Here is a 24361-nt window from a genome sequence, read left to right on the forward strand (position 1 = left end):
ACTCTGATCTTACCTATCAGCTGACAAATAAGCATTTTTGTAGAGTTTATTTCCTGTCTAATTTACTGATATGTTTTTCATTTTTCAGGCCTCATTCCCACTTGTTTTCCTGGGGCTACAGTCAGCTAATCCTTCATCTAATTAAACTTCCTGCAGATTTTACAACAAAAGAGAAAGCGACTGACATCTGTAGGTCTCATGGGTAAGTGAGAATTTTCCTAGAAGCTGAAGTTAAGATTAGAATCATTTTAGTTAGTAACTTTGTAGTTAGGGGCCTGAACGGATATGCTGTGTCATTTGGGATTTTTTTTTTTTTGCTGCATAAAGGTGGCTTTTTGTTTTAAGTGATAATAAACATCTTTTTTTGTCTTAAATTTTGAGTGTATTTTGTGTGTGGAAGAGACTGGTCCTTGCTCATTCCTCTCTCCCCCTTTTGCTTAGTTGTTAGCCCCAGTTCTCAGGTTTATTTAATTAAGCACCAGACTGTGTGATACAGTTATAATTGATATAGTTTCGGAGAAGGGAGAGATCAGAATGGGCTTAGTAGAATGGCTGGTGAAGGACTCAGGGAGGAGGTGAGACTTTGAGGTAAGCCCTAAGGCTGGGTAGGATTTGTATTCAAACAGGAGCCAGGAGGAGGGCAAGTCAGGTGAGAGAAACAGCAAGAGCAAGGCCATGAAAAACTGACATTGCTTTTTATCTGTACCACATATTCATCAGTTATTCATGGCCTGAAGATGTTATCTTATGGCTTTATCTGGATTACAGTCTTTTGGAGATAGGGACATGTGCTCTCCTTTTCCCTAATGATGCATACTTCATAAAGTGGTAGGCACTTGGTACATATTTGTTCACTGATAATGAGGGATGAGACTGGCCAGGTTGTGGGTCATGAGATCATATAGGACCTTGAAAGGTGGTTAGAAGAATTTAAGCAGAGACCCTTTTAGCCTTTTTGGTACAAAAAATGACATGATAAAATGGAGGTTTCTGGAGATCATTTCTGGTTTCATACATGAGAAAGATTGGAGACGAGAAAGGAAGGCCAGCTAGGAAACTGGTTCAGTAATTCAGGTATGACCAAATTGATTCTAGGTCAGCAGAAGGAGCACATCTAATGGCACATTTCAAAGGAAAATGCAGTGGGACCTGTAGATACTGGGTATAGCAAATGAAGGAAGGGGGAGTCAAGGAGAACTTCCAAAGTTTGCATACTTGGGGAAGAAATATGCTAGTTTGTTATTGAACCTTAAAGTTTATGAAGTGTATAAGCTTAAATGTCTCATAATTGGGGCTTGGCCTCAAATGTCAGTACTTATCGCTAGCTTTATTTATTTATTTTCTTAAATGCTCTAGATCAGGGCTGTCTAATAGAATTTTCTGAGGCAGTGGAAATATTCTATCACGCTGTCTAGTATGGTAGCCACTAGTCACATGTGGCCATTAAGTACTTGAAATATGAATTGGTCAACCGAAGAACTGACTTTTAAATTTTATTTAATTTAAATATAAATAGCCACATGTGGCTAATATCTACAGTATTGGACCACACAGCTCCAGATAAATTCACTGCCTTTTATTCCTCTCTCCAACTTTGCTCTCTTTGAAGTTTCTGGCCTGGATATCTTATTCTGTGTTTGGAGCTGGGGAGAAGAAGAGAGGCCTTCACGAATATTGTGTATCTGAATGATATGAGCCTGATGGAAGGGGACAATGGTATGTAAATCCCAATCGGTTATTCTTGGTTATAGTATTTTAGAAGTCACTACAGACTATTCAGTAAAGAAATTTGATGGGCTTCCCTGGTGGCGCAGTGGTTGAGAGTCCGCCTGCTGATGCAGGGGACACGGGTTCGTGCCCCGGTCCGGGAAGATCCCACATGCCGCGGAGCGGCTGGGCCCGTGAGCCATGGCCGCTGAGCCTGCGCGTCCGGAGCCTGTGCTCTGCAACGGGAGAGGCCACAACAGTGAGAGGCCCGCGTACCGCAAAAAAAAAAAAAAAAAAAAAGAAATTTGATAAATATTTCAATGATCGTTTATGTTATTCTAGCTAGCTGTCACATTTTTGGAGTTTGTTTTTGATCTGTACTACTTGGTATACCATGAAATCATAACTAGAAATAAACTACAGGCAACTTTTCTGTTTCATGAGTGCCTACCGTGTGAAGCATTATATTGATACCTGATGCTTTTCCATATGCTGTTTAAATGAGATATTAAACCTGTGGGATAGTTACTATTATTTCAGTTTTAAAAAAGTTATGATTGAGGCCCAGAAAAAAGGATAATTAGTTTCCCCACAGTCATACAACTAGTTAATGCTGGAGCTGGTGTTCAGACCAGGTCTGACCATCTCTAAAGCTTGTGCTCAGGTTTTTTGATCTGCATATGTTGCCATTTTACACAGCCCAAAGTTAGGTATCACTAAGACGAACTTACAGTAGAGTAGCAGTCAGATTTTCCTAAGCCTTTACAGGTACTTAGGGTTTTTGTTTTTGTTTTAATTTTCGTCAATTCAATACAGATAAAATGGGAGTTAGGAGGCCAGGACTTTGACACACTGATTTCTGAAGTCTGGGAGTTCATCCTGCACTCAGAGAGGTGGTCTTGGTCTGTCTTGTAGTGTTACTTTATTCGTGTCAATGCAGAGACGCCAGCAGCATGACATCAGGATCCTTCATCTAACAGTGTGACCTACAGCCTTTTTCAGCCCTATTGCTGTAGAAGAAGAAAAGTTACAACCAAGCGAAGAAACCAGATGACTGGCAAAGAGATAGCCTCAGGTGTCACAGTTACAGCAATAATAACTGAATCATCTTTGTTTCAAAAATGAAACAAGAGGGTCACATGGTTTTGTAGAACTATAGATGAGTTCACTTTGGAAAAATAACCAGAAAAGTTAAGATATAAATGATTTATGCTTTTAAAGTTACAACATGATGTTTGTTATAGAAAAAAATGGAAAATCTAAGAAGAATGAAGATACCACCTAAAATTCTTCCCATCCAGATAAAAGTACTCTTAATATTTTGTTAATATAATAATAATAGCTATTCTTACCCTGGGTATATTAAATGGGAGTCTTTTCTTGACATTTTTCTCTCCTAACTTATATTTCACTTCAAAGAATGTTGCTTTTGCTGCCAAATATATACCTCATATCTATCTACTTTCTTTGGCTCCACCACGGTCATTCTGATCCCAGCTATTTGCCTGGTTATTGCAATAACTTTATGATTGGCCTTCTGGTTTCCATTCTTGCCCATCTTTAACCGATTTTCCTTATAGCAGCCAGAATGGTTCTTTTTTTTTTAATTAAAAAAATTTTTATTGAGATAATATTGGTTTATAACATTATATAAGTTTTATGTGTACAACATTATATTTCCACTTTTGTATACCCTGCAGTGTACTCACCACTAAAAATTTAGTTTCCATCTGTCACCGTGTTTGTTCCCTTTTACCCATTTCACCCTGCCCCTGCTCCATCCCCTCTGGTAACCACTACTTTGTTCTTTGCATCTACAAGTTTGTTTTTGTTTGGTTTGTTCATTTATTGTGTTTTTGTATTCCACAAATGAGTGAGATCATATGGTGTTTGTCTTTCTCTTTCTGACTTACTTCACTTGGCATAATATGCCCAAGGTCCATCCATGTTGTCACAACTGGCAAGATTTCTTCTTTTTTTTTAATGGCTGAGAAGTATTCCATTACGTGTGTGTGTGTGTGTGTGTATCACATCTTCTTTATCCATTCATCTATTGATGGGCACTTAGGTTACTTCCATATCTTGGCTATTATAAATAATGTTGCAGTGGACATAGGGGTGCATATATCTTTTCCAATTAGTGTTTTCATATTCTTTGGATAAATACTCAGAAGTGGGATTGCTGGATCATATGGTAGTTCTATTTTCAGTTTTTTGAGGAACCTCCATGCTGTTTTCCACTGTGGCTGCACCAACTTACATTCCCACCAACAGTGCACAGGGTTCCCTTTTCTCCACATCCTTGCCAACATTTGTAGACTTTTTGATGATAGCCATTCTGACAGGTGTGAGGTGATATCTCATGTGGGTTTTTTTTATATAAATTTATTATTATTTATTTATTTATTTTTGGCTGCGTTGGGTCTTCGTTGCTGCATGCGGGCTTTCTCTAACTGTAGTGAGCAGGGGCTACTCTTTGTTGCGGTGCACAGGCTTCTCATTTTGGTGGCTTCTCTTGTTGTGGAGCACGGGCTCTAAGTGCACAGGCTTCAGTAGTTGTGGCTTGCAGGCTCTAGAGTGCAGGCTCAGTAGCTGTGGCTCATGGACTTTGTTGCTCTGCGGCATGTGGGATCTTCCTGGACCAGGGATCGAACCCGTGTCCCCTGCATTGGCATACGGATTCTTTTTTTTTTTTTTTTTTTTTTTTTTGCGGTATGTGGGCCTCTCACTGTTGTGGCCTCTCCCGTTGCAGAGTACAGGCTCCGGACGCTCAGGCTCATCGGCCATGGCTCACGGGCCCAGCCGCTCTGCGGCATGTGGGATCTTCCTGGACCGGGGCACGAACCCGTGTCCCCTGCATCGGCAGGCGGACTCTCAACCACTGCGCCACCAGGGAAGTCCTCCCATGTGGTTTTGATTTGCATTTCCCTAATAATTAGTGATGGGGAACATCTTTTCATGTGCTTCTTGGCCATCTGTATGTCATCTTTGGGAAAATGTCTATTCAGCTCCTCTGCCCATTTTTTCATCCAGTTGTTTATGTATTTTTGGTTATTAACCTCTTATTGGATATATTATTTGCAAATATCTTCTCCCATTCAATAGGTCATCTTTTCATTTTGTGGATTTTTTTTTGCTGTGTAGAAGCTTTTTAGTTTGATGTAGTCCTATTTGTTTATCTTTGCTTTTGTTTCCCTTGCCTGAGGAGACCTAGCTAGAAAGATATTCCTAGGACTGATGTCAGAGAGTGTCGTGCCTATGTTTTCTTCTAGGAGTTTATGGTTTTGGGTCTTACAATTAAGTCTTTAATCCATTTTGAGTTGATTTTTGTGTATGGTGTGAGGTAGTGGTCTACTTTCATTTTTTTGCATGAGGCTGTCCAGTGTCCCCAACACCATTTATTGAAGAAACTATCCTTTCTCCATTGGATGTTCCTTATTCCTTTGTTGTATATTAATTGTCCATATATGTATGGGTTTATTTTTGGGCTCTCAGTTCTGTTCCATTGACACGTGTATCTGTTTTTCTGCCACTACCATGCTGTTTTGATTACTATGGCTTTATAATATAGTTTTAAATCAGGGCGTGTGATACCTCCAGCTTTGTTCTCTTTGCTCAGGATTGTTTTGGCTATTTGGGGTCTTTTGTGGTTCCATGTAAATTTTAGAATTTTTTGTTTTATTTCTGTGAAAAATGTTTTTGGGATTTTGATAAGGATTACATTGAATCTATAGATTGCTTTGGCAATATGGACATTTTAACAATGTTAATTCTTCCAGTCCATGAGCAGGGAATATCTTTCCATTTATTTGTGTCTTCAGTTTCTTTCAGCGGTGTCTTATAGTTTTCAGTGTACAAGTCTTTCACCTCCTTGGTTAAATCTGTTCCTAGGTATTTTATTCTTTTTGTTGTGATTGTAAATGGAATTGTTTTCTTAATTTCTTTTTCTGCTAGCTCATTGTTAGTGTATAGAAACGCAACAGATTTTTGAATGTTGATTTGTACCCTGCAACTTTATTATTTCTAGTAGTTCTTTGGTGGAGTCTTTATAGTTTTCTATATATAAATCATGTCATCCACAAATAGTGACAGAGTCATTTCTTCCTTTCCAATTTGGATATCTTTTCTTTTTCTTGCCTGATTGCTCTAGCCGGGACTTCTGGTACTATGTTGAATAAGGGTGGTTAAGAGTGGGCATCCTTGTTTTGTTCCTGATTTTAGAGGGCTAGCTTTCAGTTTTTCACCATTGAGAATGATATTTGTTGTGAGTTTGTCATATATGGCCTTACTATGTTGAGGTATGTTCCTTCTATACCCACTTTATTGAAAGTTCGTTTTATCATAAATGGGTGTTGAATCTTGTCAAATGCTCTTTTTTTTGCATCTATTGAGATAATTATATGGTTTTTATCCTTCATTTTGTTAATGTGGTGTATCACGTGAATTTATTTGTGGATACAACCATCCTTGCATCCCTGGAATAAATCCCACTTGGTCATGGTGTATGATTCTTTTTATGTATTGTATTCGGTTTGCTAATATTTTGTTGAGAATTTTTGCATCTATGTTCATCAGAGATACTGACCTGTAATTTTTTCTTTTTTTGAGTCTTTGTGTGGTTTTGGTATCAGGGTGCTGTTGGCTTTGTAAAATGAGTTAGAAAGCATTCCCTTCTCTTGAAGAGTTTGAAAAGAATAGGTATTAAATCTTTTGAATGTTTGGTAGAATTCACCTATGAAGGCATCTGGTCCTAGACTCATGTTTTTTAGGAGCTTTGATTATTATTTCAATTTCTGTACTAGTGATCAGGCTATTTAGATTTTTCATTTCTTCATGATTCAGTCTTGGAAGGTTTTATGATTCTAAGAATTTGTCCATTTCTTCTAGGTTGTCCAATTTGTTGGCATGTAGCTGTTCATAATATTCTCTTGTAAGCCTTTCTATTCCTGTGGTATCCATTGTTATCTTTCTTCTTGCATTTCTGATTTTATTTATCAGAGCCTTCTCTAAGATTAGTGAGTCTAGCTAAAGATTTGTCAGTTTTGTTTATCTTTTCAAGAACCAGCTCTTAGTTTTATTGATCTTTTCTATTGTCTTTTTAGTCTTTATTTCATTTATTTCTGCTCTGATCTTAATTATTTCCTGCCTTCTACTGATATGGGGCTTCATTTGTTCTTTTTCTAGTTCCTTTATGTACAGGGTTAGATTGTTTATTTTAGATTTTTCTTGTTTCTTGAGGTAAGCATGTATTGCTTAAACTTCCCTTTTAGTATCACTTTTGCTGCATCCCATAGATTCTGGTATGTCATATTTTCATTTGTCTTTGGGTAACTTTTGATATCTTCTTTGATTTTCATTGACTTGGTAGTTGTTCAGTAGCATGTTCTTCAGTCTCCACATATTTGTAATTTTTCCAGCTTTCTTATAGTTGATTTCTAGTTTTATAGAAATTGGAAAAGATGCTTGATACGATTTCAGTCTTCTTAAATTCACTGAGATTTGTTTTGTGTCCCAACATATGGTTTACCCTTGAGAAAGTTCCATGTCCACTTGAGAAGAATGTGTATTCTGGTGCAATTGAATGGAATGTTCTGTACAAATCTATCAAATCCATCTAGTGTGATGTTTCATTTAAGGCTGCTGCTTCCTTGTTGACTTTCTGTCCGGATGATCTATCCATTGATGTCAGTGGGCTGCTAAATTCACCTACTATTATTGTGTTGCTGTCAATTTCTCCTTTTAAGTCTGTTAATAATTGTTTTATATATTTTGGTGCTCCTGTGTTAGGTGCATATATATTAATAACATTATGTCTTCGTGATGAATTATCCCCTTTATCATTATATACTATCCACTTTTGTCTCTTGTTATCTTTTTTGGCTTGAAGTCTATTTTGTCTGATATAAGTATGGCTACACCCACTTTCTTTTGGCTGCCATTTGCCTGAAGTGTCACCTTCCATCTCTTTACTTTGAGCCTATAATTGTCTTAAACTCTGAGATGAGTCTCCTGGAGGCAGCATAAAGTTGGCTTTTTTTTTTTTTTTTTTTTTTGGTGGTACACGGGCCTCTCACTGTTGAGGCCCCTCCTGTTGCGGAGCACAGGCTCCGGACACGCAGGCTCAGCGGCCATGGCTCACGGGCCTAGCTGCTCCACGGCATGTGGGATCTTCCCGGACCGGGGCACGAACCCCTGTCCCCTGCATCGGCAGGTGGACTCTCAACCACTGCGCCACCAGGGAAGCCCGGCTCTTGTTTTTTAATCTACCCAGCCTTTCTGTGTCTTTTGATTGGTGAATTCAATCTATTTACATTTAGGATGATTATTGACAGATGAGGATTTGGTACTGCTATTTTATCTTTTGTTTTCTGGTTGCTCTATATCTTCATTATTTCTTTTTCCTTGTATTTCTGTCTGCCATTTTGCTTTGGTGGGTTTTTTTTGATGTTTTTCTCACTTTCCTCTTTTTTAATGTTTTGTGCCTTTGCTCTAGATTTATTTTTTGTGGTTACCATGGGGTTTGTATAAAACATGTCATAGATAAAGTAGTCCTTTTTCTGCTTATAGCATCTTATCTTTATGTACCTGTATGAGTTCCACCCTTTTCCTCTCCCCCTTTTGTATTTTTCTTGCCTCAAATTATCCCTTTTTATGTTGTGAGTTTGTTACCAAATTGAAGTAGCTATAATTACTTTTTCTACTCATCTTTGCCCTTTAACCTTTATGCTGTAGTTAAAGTGTTTAAAAAACCTATTCTGATAAAGAGTTGCAGTTTAAAGATTCTGTCTGCTTATCACTTTACTCAAAGATTTGTGTACTTTGCTTTTTTTTTGTTTGTTTGTTTCTGGTAAAGAGCTCCTTTCAACATTTCTTGTAATGCAGGTCTAGTGTTGATGAACTGCCTCAGCTTTTGTTTGTCTGGGAAAGTCCTTATTTATCATTCATATCTGAATGATAACTTTGCTGGATAGAGTATTCTTGGGTGATGGTTTTTATCTTTCAGTATTTTGAGAATGTCATTCCACTTTCTTCTGGACTGTAGAGTTTCTGCTGAGAAATCTGTTAATAGCCTAATGGAGGTTCCTTTGTAGGTTACCCTTCCTTTTTCCCCTGGCTGCCTTAATTCTTTGTCATTGACTTTTAACAGTTTTTTTTTTTTTTTTTTTTTTTTTTTTTTGCGGTACGCGGGCCTCTCACTGTTGTGGCCTCTCCCGTTGTGGGGCACAGGCTCCGGACGCACAGGCTCAGCGGCCACGGGCCCAGCCGCTCCACGGCATGTGGGATCTTCCTGGACCGGGGCACGAACCCACATCCCCTGCATCGGCAGGCGGACTCTCAACCATTGCACCACCAGGGAAGCCCTAACAGTTTTAATATAATATGTCTTGAAGAAGGTCTTTTTTAAATACATTTATTTATTTATTTATTTATTTATTTTTGGCTGCGTTGGGTCTTCGTTGCTGCATGCGGGCTTTTTCTAGTTGCGGCGAGCGGGGCCTACTCTTCATTGCAGTGCTCTGGCTTCTTATTGTGGTGGCTTCTGCTGTTGCAGAGCACGGGCTCTAGGTGGTTGGGCTTCAGTAGTTGTGGCATATGGGCTCAGTAGTTGTGGCTCGCGGGCTCTAGAGCGCAGGCTCAGTAGTTGTGGCACACGGGCTTTGTTGCTCTGCGGCATGTGGGATCTTCCTGGACCAGGGCACGAACCCATGTTCCTTGCATTGGCAGACGGATGCTTAACCACTGCACCAGCAGGGAAGGAAGTCCCTTGAAGAAGGTCTTTTTGTATTGAGGTAATTAGGTGTTCTCTTAGTTTCATGGACTTGTATATCCAGTTCCTTCTCTGGTTTGGGAAGCTCTCAGCTATTACTTCTTTAAATTAACTCTCTGCTCCCCTCTCCCTTTCTTCTCCTTCTGGGATACCCATTACCCTAATGTTGTCTTTTCTAAGGAGTTGGATATTTCTCATAGAATTTTTTCATTTTTTAAAATATCTTATTTCTTTCTTCTTCTACTTGTGTCATTTCTAGAGTTCTATCTTCAAGCTCACTAATTTTCTGTCCCATGTGATCTGCTCTATTTTCAGTGCTTTCTAATGTATTCTCCAACTCATTTATTGAATTCTTTAGTTCTAGAATTTGTTTTTCTTTTTTAGAGTTTTAATCTCTTTTGTAAAGTATTACTCTGTTCATTAATTTCGTTCCTGAGTTCATTGAACTGCCTATCTGAGTTTTCTTGTAGTTCCTTGACTTTCTTCATGACAGCTATTTTGAATTCTCTATCAGTTAGACCACAGTATTCTGTGACTTTAAGTTTGGTTTCTGGAGAATTGTCATTTTCCTTTTGTGGTACAGTGTCACTATGGTTCTTCACTGTGTTTGATGAAGTTGTTCCTCTGCCACACATTCAAAGTAGCAAGTACCTTTCTGCTTGATTCTAATGATCCAACAGGTTAGAAATTAGAGGCCTTTCTTTTGTTTTCCAGTAGGTGGCGCCATAGCACAAGTTTTGGGTTTCTCTTACGTCAGCTGCCTCTGGTTATATTTGAGAGTCTGCACTTTGTGCCCTCTACCATCTCCATCTGTGGTGTGGCCCGATGCCTGCATTATCACTTCCTGTACCTGCAGGGTCGCCTTACTTCTGCCAGTGTTGCTAGCATTGCCACCTGGTGCACCAGGATGGTGGGCTCCCTCCTGTCCAGGAGCCCTTGAGCGACAAGTTCCACTGCTGTTGGGGAGGAAGGGGCGGGGGCAATAGCTAGGATTGCTCAGGTGGCCCTGCCATGTCCAGCGTTGTAAGATTCATGGGCTTGCTACTTCGAGTGGGGGGCTGGGGGCTGGGGTCATGTGCACTGCTTCCCCTGCTACCATCAGCTTCTCTGGGGCTGGAGGGCTGGGTCTGCAGACACCACCTCCACTGGTTCCCTGGTTCTGCCTCTTCTATGTGTTCCAGTCCATCACCTTTAGTTGTATAGATATGTGGAGAATTCTCTGGTTTCTTGGTGTGTCAGACACAAGAACCTTTGTTGTGCTGTGGATGTTTTACTGGTTGTAGATTAAGGAGAGAAACAAAGGTAGCCTTTCACTCCACCACGTTGCTGACTCTCAGCATGGTTCTTTTAAACAAAAATTGGATTATGTGGCTCTCCTCCTTGAAGCCCCTTACATTGGACTCAAAATAAAATCCAGATTCTTAAGCTGTTCCCTTATGGCCTGGCCCTGTCATCTCATTCTCACTCCTCACTGCCACCTTTGTGCATTGTAGGCCTTTTTTGAGTTCCTTGAACTCACCTAGTTCCTTCCTGTGTCGAGTCATTTTCCATGTTTCCTTTGTCAGAAGTGCAGGCTCCTTCACCCTCCATGCCTGACACCTTCCCTGCACGTATGGGCCACAAGCACATGCTCACTAAACTTGTCTCACCTTTTAGCTCTCTGCTTAACTGTCACTTCTCATAGAGCCCTTCTCTGAGCCTCAGAAAAAAAAAACAACCCAAACCTGCCAATCTCTCTAATGGCTCTTTGATCTTTTCCTTTATAGCAAGCACTTAGCACAGTTTATCAGCATAGGTTTATTTATGTGTTTGTCTAAGTTCTGTCTCCTTTACTGGACCCTGAGTTCCACAGGAGTGCAGGCAGGGCTCATCATGTCTGTTTGTTCCTCATTCACATTCAGTGCCTAGTATGGAGTGTGCCCTGGGTAATTAATTACTGCGTGAGCAAATGAAGGAGTGTTGAAGCTAATTTTATGGCTTCTCCTTTTCGTGAGCTATTTGTTCAACAAATGTTCAGAAAACAGTTCTGTGTTGGGGGTAATGAGGTTATATTCTTTAATATTTTTATGTTTTGGTATGAAACATTTTCACGAATGGTTTCTCCTGTATGCAGGCAGAGTGCTAAGAGTGATCAGAGCCCACATTGTTTCTCTGTGTTTGAGTAGGTTGGATCCCAGAGACTGTGGAGGAATGGAAGCTTCTCCTACATCTGGTACAGAACAAGAGCACAAAGCCAGCCCCCCAGAAGTCACCAAATGGGAACTTCAGCGATGGGCCTTCCCCTATCAACGTGGAGAATGTGGCTCTCCTGTTAGCTAAGACCATGGGCCCAGACCGGGCCTGGTCACTGCTACAAGAATGTGGTTTGACCCTTGAGCTGTCAGAGAGATTTACCAGAACCTGTGATATCCTGAGGATTGCCGAGAAAAGGCAGAGGTAATGTCTGTCTGTCCTGCCCTATCCACAGGCACCTGGGGAATGTAGAATTGCACAGATTTTCAGACGTGGATGGGACTATAGAGATCACATAGTCCCAACCCCTCATTCATAGATGAGGGGACAGAAACTCCTCTGTTGATGAAGGTGATTAAGGGAAGAGGCTAAAGTAATATTTGGTCCACAGTCATGACCAAAACACTGTTTAGGTTAATGTGAATACCCAAATCTCACGTGTACTCAATTTTTTAAGAATATTATTGGTACCGCATACCTAATTGTCTCAGTCAGGGGTTTTTTTGTTTTTGTTTTTTTTTAAACTGTGGTAAAATACAGATAACATAAAATTTCCTGCCAACCGTTTTTAACTACTTAGTTCAGTAGTGTTTAGTATATTCATATCAGTGTGCAGTCAGTTTCCAGAACTTTTTCAACTTACAAAACTGAAACTCTATACCCATTAAACAACAGCTCCCCCTTTCTCCCTCCACCTAACCCCTGGTAACCACCGTTCTACTTTCTGTCTCTGATTTTGACTACTCTAAGTACCTCACATAAGGGGGATCATACAGTGTTTGTCTTTTTGTGACTGACTTATTTCACTTAGCATAATGTCCTTAAGATTCGTCCATGTTATAGCATTTGTCAGCGTTTCCGTCCTTTTTAAGGCTGAATAATATTTCATTGTATGTATGTAACCACATTTTATTTATCCACTCACCTGTTGATAGACACCTGGGTTGCTTCCACCTCTTGGCTATTGTGAGTAATGCTGCTATGAACATGAGTTTACAGATATCTCTGAGACCCTGCTTTCAGTTCTTTTGGTGTGGAATATACCCAGGTGTGGAATATACCCAGGTGTGGAATTGCTGGATCAGATGGTACTTCTATTTTTAATTTTTTGAGGAGCCTCCATACTGTTTTCCATAGAGCCTGCACCATTTTACATTCCCACCAATTATAGCACATCCCCACCAGCACTAGTTATTTTCTGGGTTTTTTTTGTTTTGATTTTTGTTTTGTTTTGTTTTTGTGGATAGTAGCTATCCTAATGGGCATGAAGTGATAACTCACTGTGGTTTTTATTTGCATTTCCCTAGTGATTATTGATGTTGAACATCTTTTCATATGCTCGTTGGCCATTTGAATGTCATCTTTGGAGAAATACTTGTTCAAGTCTTCTGCCCATTTTTAAATTGCATTATTTGTTTTTTGTCATATGAGCTCTTTACATATTCTCAATATTAACCTCTCAGATATGTGATTTGCAAATATTTTCTCCTGTTGTATAGGACAGGATGCCATATTCACAGGATGCTTTTTCACTCTGTTGATTGTGTCTTTTTTTTTTTTTTTTTTTTTTTTGCGGTAGGCGGGCCTCTCACTGTTGTGGCCTCTCCCCTTGCAGAGCACAGGCTCCGGATGCGCAGGCTCAGCAGCCATGGCTCACGGGCCTAGCCGCTCTGCGGCATGTGGGATCCTCCCAGACCGGGGCACGAACCCGTGTCCCCTGCATCGGCAGGCGGACTCCCAACCACTGCGCCACCAGGGAAGCCCCTGATTGTGTCTTTTGATGCACAGAGTCAGTCAGCCTTTGTAATCCTTTCTTCTGAAAAGAATGAACAATGACAGCTAAATTTGCCTGTTTCTTTTCTTTGGGATTTCAGAGCCTTGATACAAAGCATGCTTGAAAAATGTGATCGGTTTCTCTGGTCTCAGCAGGCCTAATTGAAGAAGATTCAGCAGGGTGTCATGACATTTTGAGAAAAAAGGAATCGTGCTCCGGAACCTTCTGAATGCATTTGTTATTGAAGGAAAGGCCCCACCTGAGATCCCTGCCACCTTATTGGGAGCACTTTTGTCCGTGTCTGTAACCTCTGCATTTGTGGCTCTATCTGTACCTCAGTGTTTTTCAACTGAAGTTGAATTTTGAAAGGAATCAGTCCTTATTTGCTGAAATGAAGTGCCCTGGAAGGAATCAGAATGTGAATATCCCCAGCTATGCAGTCCTTATTCTGAACCACAGTGTTATTTGTTCCTTGCTGGCGGACTGGGGGAATTCTTTTCTCATCCTGACTGCCATGTAGGGAGCAGAAGTTTCTCATCCTGGTCACATGAAGACATACAATGTAATTGACAGAAATTGAATTCTTTTTTTATCTTCTCTGGGACACTTGAGAAATTACCAGTGTAAGATCTGGTATAATGGAATTAACACATAAAATGAGTGAAACACTGAAGATGCAAATCAGATGTTTAAATGAAATGGCCCCATATTTAAATTGAGCTAATTTAAAATGTATTTTTTTTCCAGTGCTTGACATTTTCTAATCTGAACCTATATACAGCTAATTCATTACTGGAAATGTTTTACTCCAGTCTTTCCTAAACAGTAGCTTAAAGGAATCATGCACTTTTAAAATTTGTTTTTTAAAAGCCATAATAAAGGAAGGCTGAGTACTGATAAAGATTGCAGCAAGTGCTTGTATTATTTAAGCCAAGTACTAGATTGCCATTTTCAGGCGCCTGTATACTTACACAGCATGTTATATTAATAATAAATGTAAAATCTAATCTAAAAATTTATTTGAGTAGAATGTAGACATGAGGTTTATAGGAGCAATTTGCAGGAAGGTGTGGTGTAAACTCAGTGTGGAATAAGCAAAGGGTTGGGTACATTGAATGATTCACTTCTTTCTTTCATTTATAACACAGCCAGAGAACTGTAGACACAAATTGCTGTCATACTTCCATGGGACATTTGGATATGACGTAACCAGATTAGTTGAAGAGATGAGCAGAGAAGGGAGGCTTCACAAAGCTTCTTAGCATTTTGGGAAGTGTGGAAAACCTAACAATTTTGGTCACCAGTGTGTGGCAGAGTGTATGTGGTATGTCTCCCCACGCCAAGCAATTCTCCCAACACCAGCTGGGTGTCCTACAATTCAACTCAATTGAAAGTATCTCCCTGGAGATAGCATCCGATTTCACAGGTTAGGGGCTCAGAACCACAAAACTGCCCACACTTCAGATGCCAGTCACAAGTCCAGGTTGTTAACCGGACAGGCATACCTCTTTTTATTGTACTTTGCTTTATTGTGCTTCACATATACTGTTTTTTTCTTTTTCTTTTTCTTTCTTTTTTTTTTTTAACAAATTGAAATTTTGTGGCAACCCTGTGTTCAGTAAGTCTATCAGTACAATTTTTCCAACAGCATTTCCTTACTTTGTGTCTCTGTCACATTTCCCTGATTCTTGGAATACTTCAGTCTTTTTCACTCTCATTATTTGTCAGGGTGATCTGTGATCAGTGATCTTTGATGTTACTATTGTAATTGTTTTGTGGCACCACTGCACCCATGTTTGATGGTGAACTTAATCGAGAAACGTGTGTTGTGACTGCTCTAACTGGCCATTCCCCATCTCTCTCCCTCTCCTCAGGCTTCCCTATTCCCTGACACACAGCAATATTCTTACGTATTCAAGTGAAAGGAAGAGTTACACATCTCTCACTTTAGATCAAAAACTAGAAATGATTAAGCTAAGTGAGAAAGGCATGTTGAAAGCTGAGATAGGCTGAAAGGTAGGCCTCTTGCATCAAATAGCCAAATTGTGAATGTAAAGGAAAAGTACATGAAAGAAATTGAAAGTGCTACTCCAGTGAATACAAGAATGAGAAAAAAGTGAAAGAGCCTTATTGCTGATATGGAGAAAGTTTTAGTAGTCTGGATAGAAGATCAAACCAGTCACAACATTCCCATAAGCCAGAGCCTAATCCAGAGCAAAGCCCTAACTCTTCAATTCTGTGAAGGCTGAGAGAGGTGAGGAAGCTACAGAAGAAAAGTTTGAAGCTAGCAGAGGTTGGTTCATGAGGTTTAAGGAAAGAAGCAGTCGTCAACATAAAAGTGAAGCAGCAAGTGCTGATGTAGAAGCTGCAGCAAGTTATCCAGAAGATCTAGCTAAGATCATTAATGAAGGTGGCTACACTAAACAACAGATTTTCAGTGTAGACAAAACAGCCTTCTATTGGAAAAGGATGCCATCTAGTACTTTTCATAGCTAGAGAGGAGAAGTCAATGCCTGGCTTCAAAGCTTCAAAGGACAGGCTTCCTCTCCTGTTAGGGGCTAATGCAGGTAGTGACTTTCAGTTGAAGCCAATGCTTATCTACCATGGTGAAAATCCTAGGGCCCTTAAGAATTATGCTAAGTTTACTCTTCCTGTGCTCTATAAATGGAACAACAAAGCCTGGATGACAGCACAAGGGTTTACAACATGGTTTAATGAATATTTTAAGCTCACTGCTGAGACCTACCGCTCAGAAAAAAAGATTCCTTTCAAAATATTACTGCTCACTGACTGCACCTGGTTGCCCAAGAGCTCTGATGGAGTTGTACATTAAGTTTAGTGTTGTTTACACACCTGCTAATACAACATTCATTCTGCAGCCCATGGATCAAGGAGTAATATCAACTTTCAAGTCTTATTTATTTATTTATTTTTGCACTACGTGGGCTTCTCACTGCTGTGGCCTCTCCTGTTGCGGAGCACAGGCTCTGGACGTGCAGGCCCAGCAGCCATGGCTCATGGGCCCAGCCACTCCGCAGCATGTGGGATCCTCCCAGACCGGGGCACGAACCCGCGTCCCCTGCATTGGCAGGCGGACTCTTAACCACTGTGCCACCAGGGAAGCCCAAGTCTTATTTTTTAAGAAATACATTTTGTAAGACTATAGCTACCATAGATAATGATTCCTCTGATGATTTGGGCAAAGTAAATTGGAAACCTTCTGGAAAGGATTCACCATTCTAGATGCCATTAAGAACATTAATGATTCATGGGAAGAGATCAACATATTAACATTAATAGAAGTTTGGAAGAAGTTGATTCTAACCCTCATGGATGACTTTGAGGGGCTCAGGACTTCAGTGGAGGAGGTAATTGCACATGTGGAAATAGCAAGAGAACTAGAATTAGAAGTGGAGCTTGAAGATATGACTGAATTGCTGCAATCTTATGGTAAAACTTCAACGGATGAGGAGTTGCTTTTTTTTTTTTTTTGCGGTACACGGGCCTCACTGCTGTGGCCTCTCCCGTTGCGGAGTACAGGTTCCGGACGCGCAGGCTCAGCAGCCATGGCTCACGGGCCCAGCCGCTCCGCGGCACGTGGGGTCTTCCTGGACCGGGGCACGAACCCATGTCCCCTGCATTGGCAGGCGGGCTCTCAACCACTGCGCCACCAGGGAAGCCCAAGGAGTTGCTTCTTATGAGTGACCAAAGGAAGTGGTTTTTGAGGTGGAATCTACTCCTGGTGAAGATTGCTGTGAAGATTGTTGAAATGACAACAAATGATTTAAAATATTACATAAACTTAGTTAATAAAGCAGTGGCAGGGTTGAGAGAAAAATGACTCTAATTTTGAAAGAAGTTCTACTGTGGGTAAAATGCTATCAAACAGTATTGCATGCTACAGAGAAATCATTTGTGAAAGGAAGAGAAGGAAGAGTCAGTGATCTGCCAAAATTCACTGTTATCTTATTTTAAGAAATTGCCACAGCTGCCACAACTTCAGCAAACACCACGCTGATCAGTGAGCTACCATCAACATGGAGGCAGGACCCTCCACCAGCAACAAGATTACAACTTGCTGAAGGCTCAGAAGAGGGTTAGCATTTTTTTTTTTAGCAATAAAGCAGTTTTAAATTAAGGTATATAGGGCTTCCCTGGTGGCGCAGTGATTGAGAGTCCGCCTGCCAATGCAGGGGACACGGGTTTGTGCCCTGGTCCGGGAAGATCCCACATGCCGCAGAGCGGCTGGGCCCGTGAGCCGTGGCCGCTGAGCCTGCGTGTCCGGAGCCTGTGCTCCCTCGCGGGAGAGGCCACAGCAGTGAGGGGCCCGCGTATCGCAAAAAAAAAAAAAAAAAAAATTAAGGTATATACATTTTTAAAGACAATGCTATTGCACGCTTCATAGACTATAGTATAGTGTAAACATAACTTTTATATGCACTGGGAAACCAAAAAATTCATGTGACTCGCTTTATTGCAGTGGTCTGGGGACCGAACCCACAATATCTCCAAGGTATGCCCGTACTTCTGACCAACTGGCTATAAATCAGAGGTTCCCGTGACCCACTCCTTGGGTTCAATTACTTTGCTAGAGTGGCTTACAGAACTCAGAGAAACATTTTACTTACTTAGATTATCAGTTTATTATAAAAGGCTCAGGAACAGCTGGCTGGAAGGGTAAGGTATGGGGAAGGGGCAAGGAGCTTCCATGCCCTCTCCCAGTGCCACTGTAGACCAGTCTCCACATGTTCACCAACTGGAAGCTCTAGATAAAGCAGCGGCAGCATTGAGAGCGGAGATGGGCTGGAGGTTGAGTTCAGTTGCCAGTGGCCAGTGTCAAGAGTGGGACTGAAAGTTCCAACCCTCTAATCACATGGTTGGCTCCACTGGCAGCCAGCCCCCATCTTTAGGTGTGGTCCAAAACTCACCTCATTAACGAAAGACACTTTTCTCCCTCTCATCACCTTGGAAATTCCAAGGGTTTTAGGAACTCTGTGCCAGGAAAGGAGATGAAGACCAAATATAAATTTCTTATCACAATATCACACCTTCCCACTAGTTCAGCTGGATTGTGGCTGTATTGGATTAAGTTGACTGTGAGTCTGTTTAAGGTAAAGGGTGAGAGCCCTCCTGTCACTTTCAGCTTTTGTCATTACACAGTGACTGTCCAAAAGAGGGTGTGGAGGAAATCTCAGGAGGAGGAGACACCCTGAACTGGCACAATTGTGCAGTCATTTCCCAACAGTTCTTTCTAGGGCGTGTTACAGCAATCCTCATTTACCTAAAGGGTAACAGAATTATCTAGCATTAAAACAAAACAAACACCCCGCAGAAACCCCACATCATCTGAATTTATTTTCTAAGGAAAACAAACAAAAATCCCATTCAGTTAAACATTTAAATTTGAACAGTCTACTTGGATATTAGGCAGTGTTTTCAAATACAACTTGTAATCTTTCACTTGCCTAAAAATGATAGATTGATTCATGGTTGCCTCACTTTATTTTTGCATCCAGACTTGACTGGTGTTTAACAGGGCTTCAGGGTATCATAGGATGTGCAGGCTCAGTGGCCATGGCCCACGGGCCCAGCCATTCCGCGGCACGTGGGATCTTCCAGGACCGGGGCACAAACCCGTGTCCCCTGCATCGGCAGGGGGTCTCTCAACCACTGCGCCACCAGGGAAGCCCATGAGTTAAGTTTTATTTGGGGCAAAATGAGGACTACCGCCCGGGAGACTGCATTTCAGATATCTCTGAGAAACTGCTCCAAAGAGGTTGGGGGAAGGTCACTGTTGTAAATGATTATAGTGAAAGGGGGTGGTGCGTGCAGTCAAGCATGCAATTGGACAGAGGCTTGCTGCTAGTCAGGAGGAGCAGATGTCACAGTTAATGATCTTAGTACTTTTCTAGATGTGAGTAGATGCAAGAATTGGAGCTCATAAAATCTTCTCCTGAAAATATCTAACTATATGAAGACCTGTTTTGCCAGTTTTTCCCAGATCACAGAGTGCCTCATTCCTGATCTCCACCCTGACCTCCTTTCAGGGGGTGTTGAAGGTCAGCAGGCACAGTGGCTCATGATTTAATCCCTGTAGAGGTAGATGGCAATGCCAGATTTTAGTTGGCAGGTTCTGAGGCAGAGTGGCTTTGAAGGTCTGCTCTTTATCTAGATGATCTTAGGTGAGTTCCTTTGTTTCTCCAAGTTTCAGCTTCCTCATCTGTCAAATATGGATAATAGTAGCAGTCCCCTTGGGGGTAGTTTGAGGATTAAATGAGATAATGAATGTGAACCAGAGGTACCTCATAGTGACAATTAAATGAGACTAAAATGCAGAGCATGGTGCCTGTGGCATAGTGCCTGGGTAATAAATATTAGTTGTCATTTGAAAGATTTGGAATATCGTTTCACCCAGTAGTGATCAGACCCATGTACATTGGTTTTCATGAATGAAAGAGAGTGGGAAGACCAAAATTGAAATAATTTCCTTGCATGTGTTTAATTTGTCACTGCTCTGGCCAAGGCTCAAAACCTTGTCATCATCCTTGCCCCCTTCCTCAACCCTCACTTCCAATTACTAGGTAAATTCCCTCAATTCTACATTGGTAGTGTTTTCCATTAGTCATATATTTTTCCATTCTCTATTGCCACCATCCCACATTCTCATTACTTCTTGCCGAGACAATTACATCAGTCTTCAGGGAACTTTCTTCACTTCTGTTAAAAAAACAAAATTCAACAGTACATTTGAAGATCTAGTTGGCTTTATTCAACGACTCATGAATCAAACAGCATCACATCTAGCAACTAGAAGAATGCTCTGAGTGGGTGTACGAAACAGAGAGCTTTTATAGGAAGAAAGGTGGGACAAGGGAGTTATTAACAAAAGAAAAAAGATTATTTCTAGGTCAGGATATCTTCTTTTTGGGGGAAAGGGATCATCAAAACTTTTATCATGCATGTTACCTCTTCTGGTGTGGGGGGGTGCGTGGATGGAGAGGGCCCACATGCAGATTACCTCTTTGGTGCCGACCAGAAAATTCCACTGGTTAAGATTACATTTCTGGGGAGGGTTGAAACTGCAACTAAGCCAAGTATTAAGTCTAGGCTTGGTATGAGAGCACAAGTGGCACCATTTTGGGCCTGTGGTTTTCTCGTTAACACTTCTAAAGGCTGCCTTCCCCACCACCACCACTGAGTCTCAGCACATCACAATGGAACCAGCATTAGGTACCGCCCAGTCAGGTGATTCATGAGCTTGCCATGCATCAGAATCATCACAGGAGCTCTTTAAAAATACAGACGCTGGGATCCTGCCCCAGACCTGGAACTTGTAGATCTAAGGACTAATTTAACCTCCTTCAGCTTGTCTCCTACCCCCACGTTATTCCTAAATTTAGATGTAGAGTTATCCTAGTTTGTAGATAAACCTAGGCCCCTGAGAAAGAGTGATTCCCTGGGTCTCATGGGAAGTTAATTGGAGATATATTGTCAGAATCCTTGTCCTCTGAGGCACAGCCTTAAGCCACTTCCCAATCAGAAACTTTCGGTGGCTCTCCTCTGCTTTCAAAATAAAGCCCAAATCCTTGAAATTGACATTTAAACTGATGAAACAAAATTATTTTAAGGCAGGACAAGAAAAAAATCTAACGTAAAATTTTCTCTGCTTTTTGAACCACTATCCCCTCCCCTTTAGTGTACATTGTGCATCTGTATTACACATTACCTAGGTTCCCTTAAAAGACACAGGAATGCCTACTTGCCAAAAAGAAAAAAAAAAGCAATTTCCTCCTGGCACCAGCAAGGTAACCCTTTTTTTAAAAGTTATTTTTATTTATTTTTTTGTGTGTGTGGTACACGGGCCTCTCACTATTGTGGCCTCTCCCGTTGCGGAGCACAGGCTCTGGACGCACAGGCTCTGGACGCACAGGCTCAGTGGCCATGGCTCACGGGCCCAGCCGCTCCGTGGCATGTGGGATCTTACCAGACCGAGGCACGAACCCGCGTCCTCTGCATTGGCAGGCGGACTCTCAACCACTGCGCCACCAGGGAAGCCCCCAGCAAGGTAACTCTTTAGGAGTTAACATTTCCTTTTAATCCTGTAAGGAGTCACAATGACCCACTGCTTGCCTGTTGGACTACATAGTCAATATGTCACTTTGATGTATAACCCTTTGCCTCAAAAACTTATATAACTGCTTTGACCTCTAATGGGTGGAACGCCTTGCAGGATCTTAGTTCCCTGACCAGGGATCGAACCCACATCCTCGGCTGTGAAAGAGCAGAGTCCTAACCACTGGACCACCAGGGAATTCCCCTCAGAGCTTTCTGAAAGACTGTCTCCTGAGTTATAATCTTCATATTGGCTGGAATAAAATTCTCTATTTCTTTCTTAGATTGACTGCTGATTAAAATTTTTTTGTCGACAAGACCCTCTGTGACTTGTTCCCGGACTCTTGTTTTCAGTTTCAGAGGCCAAGTTTGTCTCTCATCCTGGGCTCTCTGTTCTTGGACACGCTCTGCACTTGCCCTCCAGTTGTGCCCCTGCTCAATCAACCCTGAGCTGCCCTTTGCCCCAGGGCCCACCTGCTGAAATTCCACCAGGGTTCTGTTTCTTCAGGTTCCACATGTCAAGTTGTTTTTTTAAATTGTAAACTACAGATACCATAAAATTTACCATTTTAACGATTCTGTGGCACAACAAGGGACTGAAATCATCCCTTGCGCCAGGAACAGTAACTTTAGAGTAAGGTCAGAGCAAAACCCAGCTTTTCCCTCCTCTTCATTTAGAAGAAATCTGGATACAATGAAACTTCTTGAGTAACAGTACAGAATTACAACACAACGCTGCTGTGCAGAGGCGACCAGCCTGGAGTTTCCAGTCAACCCCGGTCTAGTGGATCAAATACAAACCACAAGAGAGGCCTGGAAAATTCCTGCTTGGCATTTCTTCCTAGAGGGTTCAGAAAAATACTAACTGGCACCGCCGTGTCCTAAGTACAGAGAATGTTTTCCCTGATTGTAGTTTTCCCATCTTCCCCAGGTAATAATACATTATTCCAGATGGACGACTCTGAATCAATCTGAATATTCAAGTTGATATATTCTTCTAGCAATCTAAGCATGATTTTATCTGATACTAATAGGCAAAGCCTGGGTTTAGTGACTTTGTATCAGAGTTTTTAATCCCCTGGCTGTCTGTGTAGCTTTTCCTAGGAAACTGCCCATCTTTGTGGCATGAGGCTTGTGCAGCTGTGCAGAGCCCCATGCTTAGCACGGCCCAGTGCTTGGTTAATACCCTGCTTTCACCATCTTAGAATTTTTAATAATTTCTGAACAAGGTCCACACATTTTTATTTGTCACTGGTACCACACATTATGTAACTGGTCCTGGCTGCATAGTAGATCTGAGGTAGAACTTGAGATTTTGCATTTCTGGGAGGATCCCAGGTGACAGTCTCACAGCTTGTTCTGTTCTCAGTTTATTTAGACTTAAATAAACTTTCTGTGCCTGGGGACTTGACTCCAGCTGGATCAAACACAAGCTCAGGCTCTCTGGTCCCTCTCTTCCAGTGATTCTGGATGCTGATTAGAATGGCCTTTATTATTATTATTATTTTAATTGAGATATAATTAGCACATTACATTAGTTTCAGTTATACAGCATAATGTTTTGATACTTGTACATATTGTGAAATGATCACCCCAATAAGTTTAATTAACATCAATTACCATACACAGTGACGAAATTTTTTTCTTGTGATGAGAACTTTTATATACTTACATGTGGAATCTAAAAAATAAAACAAACTTGAATATAACAACAACAAAAAAAAAACCCAACAGACTCATGATATAGAAAACAAATTAGTGGTTACTAGTAGAGAGAGGGAAGGGCATGATAGGGGTAGGGGATTGAGAAGTATAAACTACTATGTATAAAACTACAAGGATGGGGCTTCCCTGGTGGCGCAGTGGTTGAGAGTCCGCCTGCCGATGCAGGGGACACGGGTTCGTGCCCCGGTCCGGGAAGATCCCACATGCCGTGGAGCGGCTGGGCCCATGAGCTGTGGCCGCTGAGCCTGCGTGTCTGGAGCCTGTGCTCCGCAACGGGAGAGGCCCATGTAATGCAAAAACAAAACAAAACAAAAAAAAACTATAAGGATGCACAGGGAATAGTAGCTAATACTTTATAATAACTATAAATGCAGTATAACCTTTAAAAATTGTGAATCACTGTGTTGTACACCTGAAACTTACATAATATACATCAACTATACCTCAATTAAAAAAATTTTTTTAAAGATACATGCACCCCTATGTTAACTGCAGCATTATTTACAACAGCCAAGATATGAAAGAAACCTAAGTACTTAAATGTCCATCAATGGATAAATAGATAAAGAAAATGTGGTATATATATATATATATATATATATATATATATATATATATATATAATGGAAATATGTTTTATAAGAAATATAATGCATTTCTCTTACCTTGAAAAAATTCCCTTCTTACTAGTAAGTTAAAAAATAAATTCTCTCAATCGTTCATGTATTCAATAAGTGTTTGTTGAAGTCCTATTATGTGCCAGATACTTTTCTTGGTGCTAGATAAATGAGACAGAAATTGTTACAATCTAGGCTGGAAGACAGACCAAGAAAACAATCAAAACCAAAAAACCACCCAAATAACAGAAAAAGTAAACCGAGAAATGAATAAAATCATCCCACATATTGATAATTGCTAAGAAAGAAAGAATAGTCATGGTAGGTCACTCAGAGTAGTCAGAGAAGGCCTTTCCGAAGAGGGATTTCAAGTGAGAGGTACAGGGAAGATGGAAGCAGCCATGTGAAGGGGAGGTGGGAAGAGTG

General features: G+C 41.0%; 1 protein-coding gene across 7 annotated transcripts in view; it reads left to right on the forward strand.

Moving 5' to 3' along the window:
* The window catches only part of HPS5 (HPS5 biogenesis of lysosomal organelles complex 2 subunit 2), a 47787-nt gene extending 33060 nt beyond the window's left edge, over positions 1–14727 (forward strand). For all 7 annotated transcript variants that reach the window (XM_081238920.1, XM_081238914.1, XM_081238918.1 and 4 more), the window contains 4 exons: positions 89–202; positions 1610–1716; positions 11641–11911; positions 13582–14727. In XM_081238920.1, coding sequence (XP_081095046.1) covers positions 89–202; positions 1610–1716; positions 11641–11911; positions 13582–13642 — 553 coding nt within the window. In that variant the 3' untranslated portion in view covers positions 13643–14727. The remainder of the gene's footprint in view (positions 1–88; positions 203–1609; positions 1717–11640; positions 11912–13581) is intronic.
* The last annotated feature ends 9634 nt before the right edge of the window (positions 14728–24361 follow it).

This window comes from Mesoplodon bidens (assembly GCF_964165515.1).
Source record: "Mesoplodon bidens genome assembly, chromosome: 7".
Classification (NCBI taxonomy): domain Eukaryota; kingdom Metazoa; phylum Chordata; class Mammalia; order Artiodactyla; family Ziphiidae; genus Mesoplodon; species Mesoplodon bidens.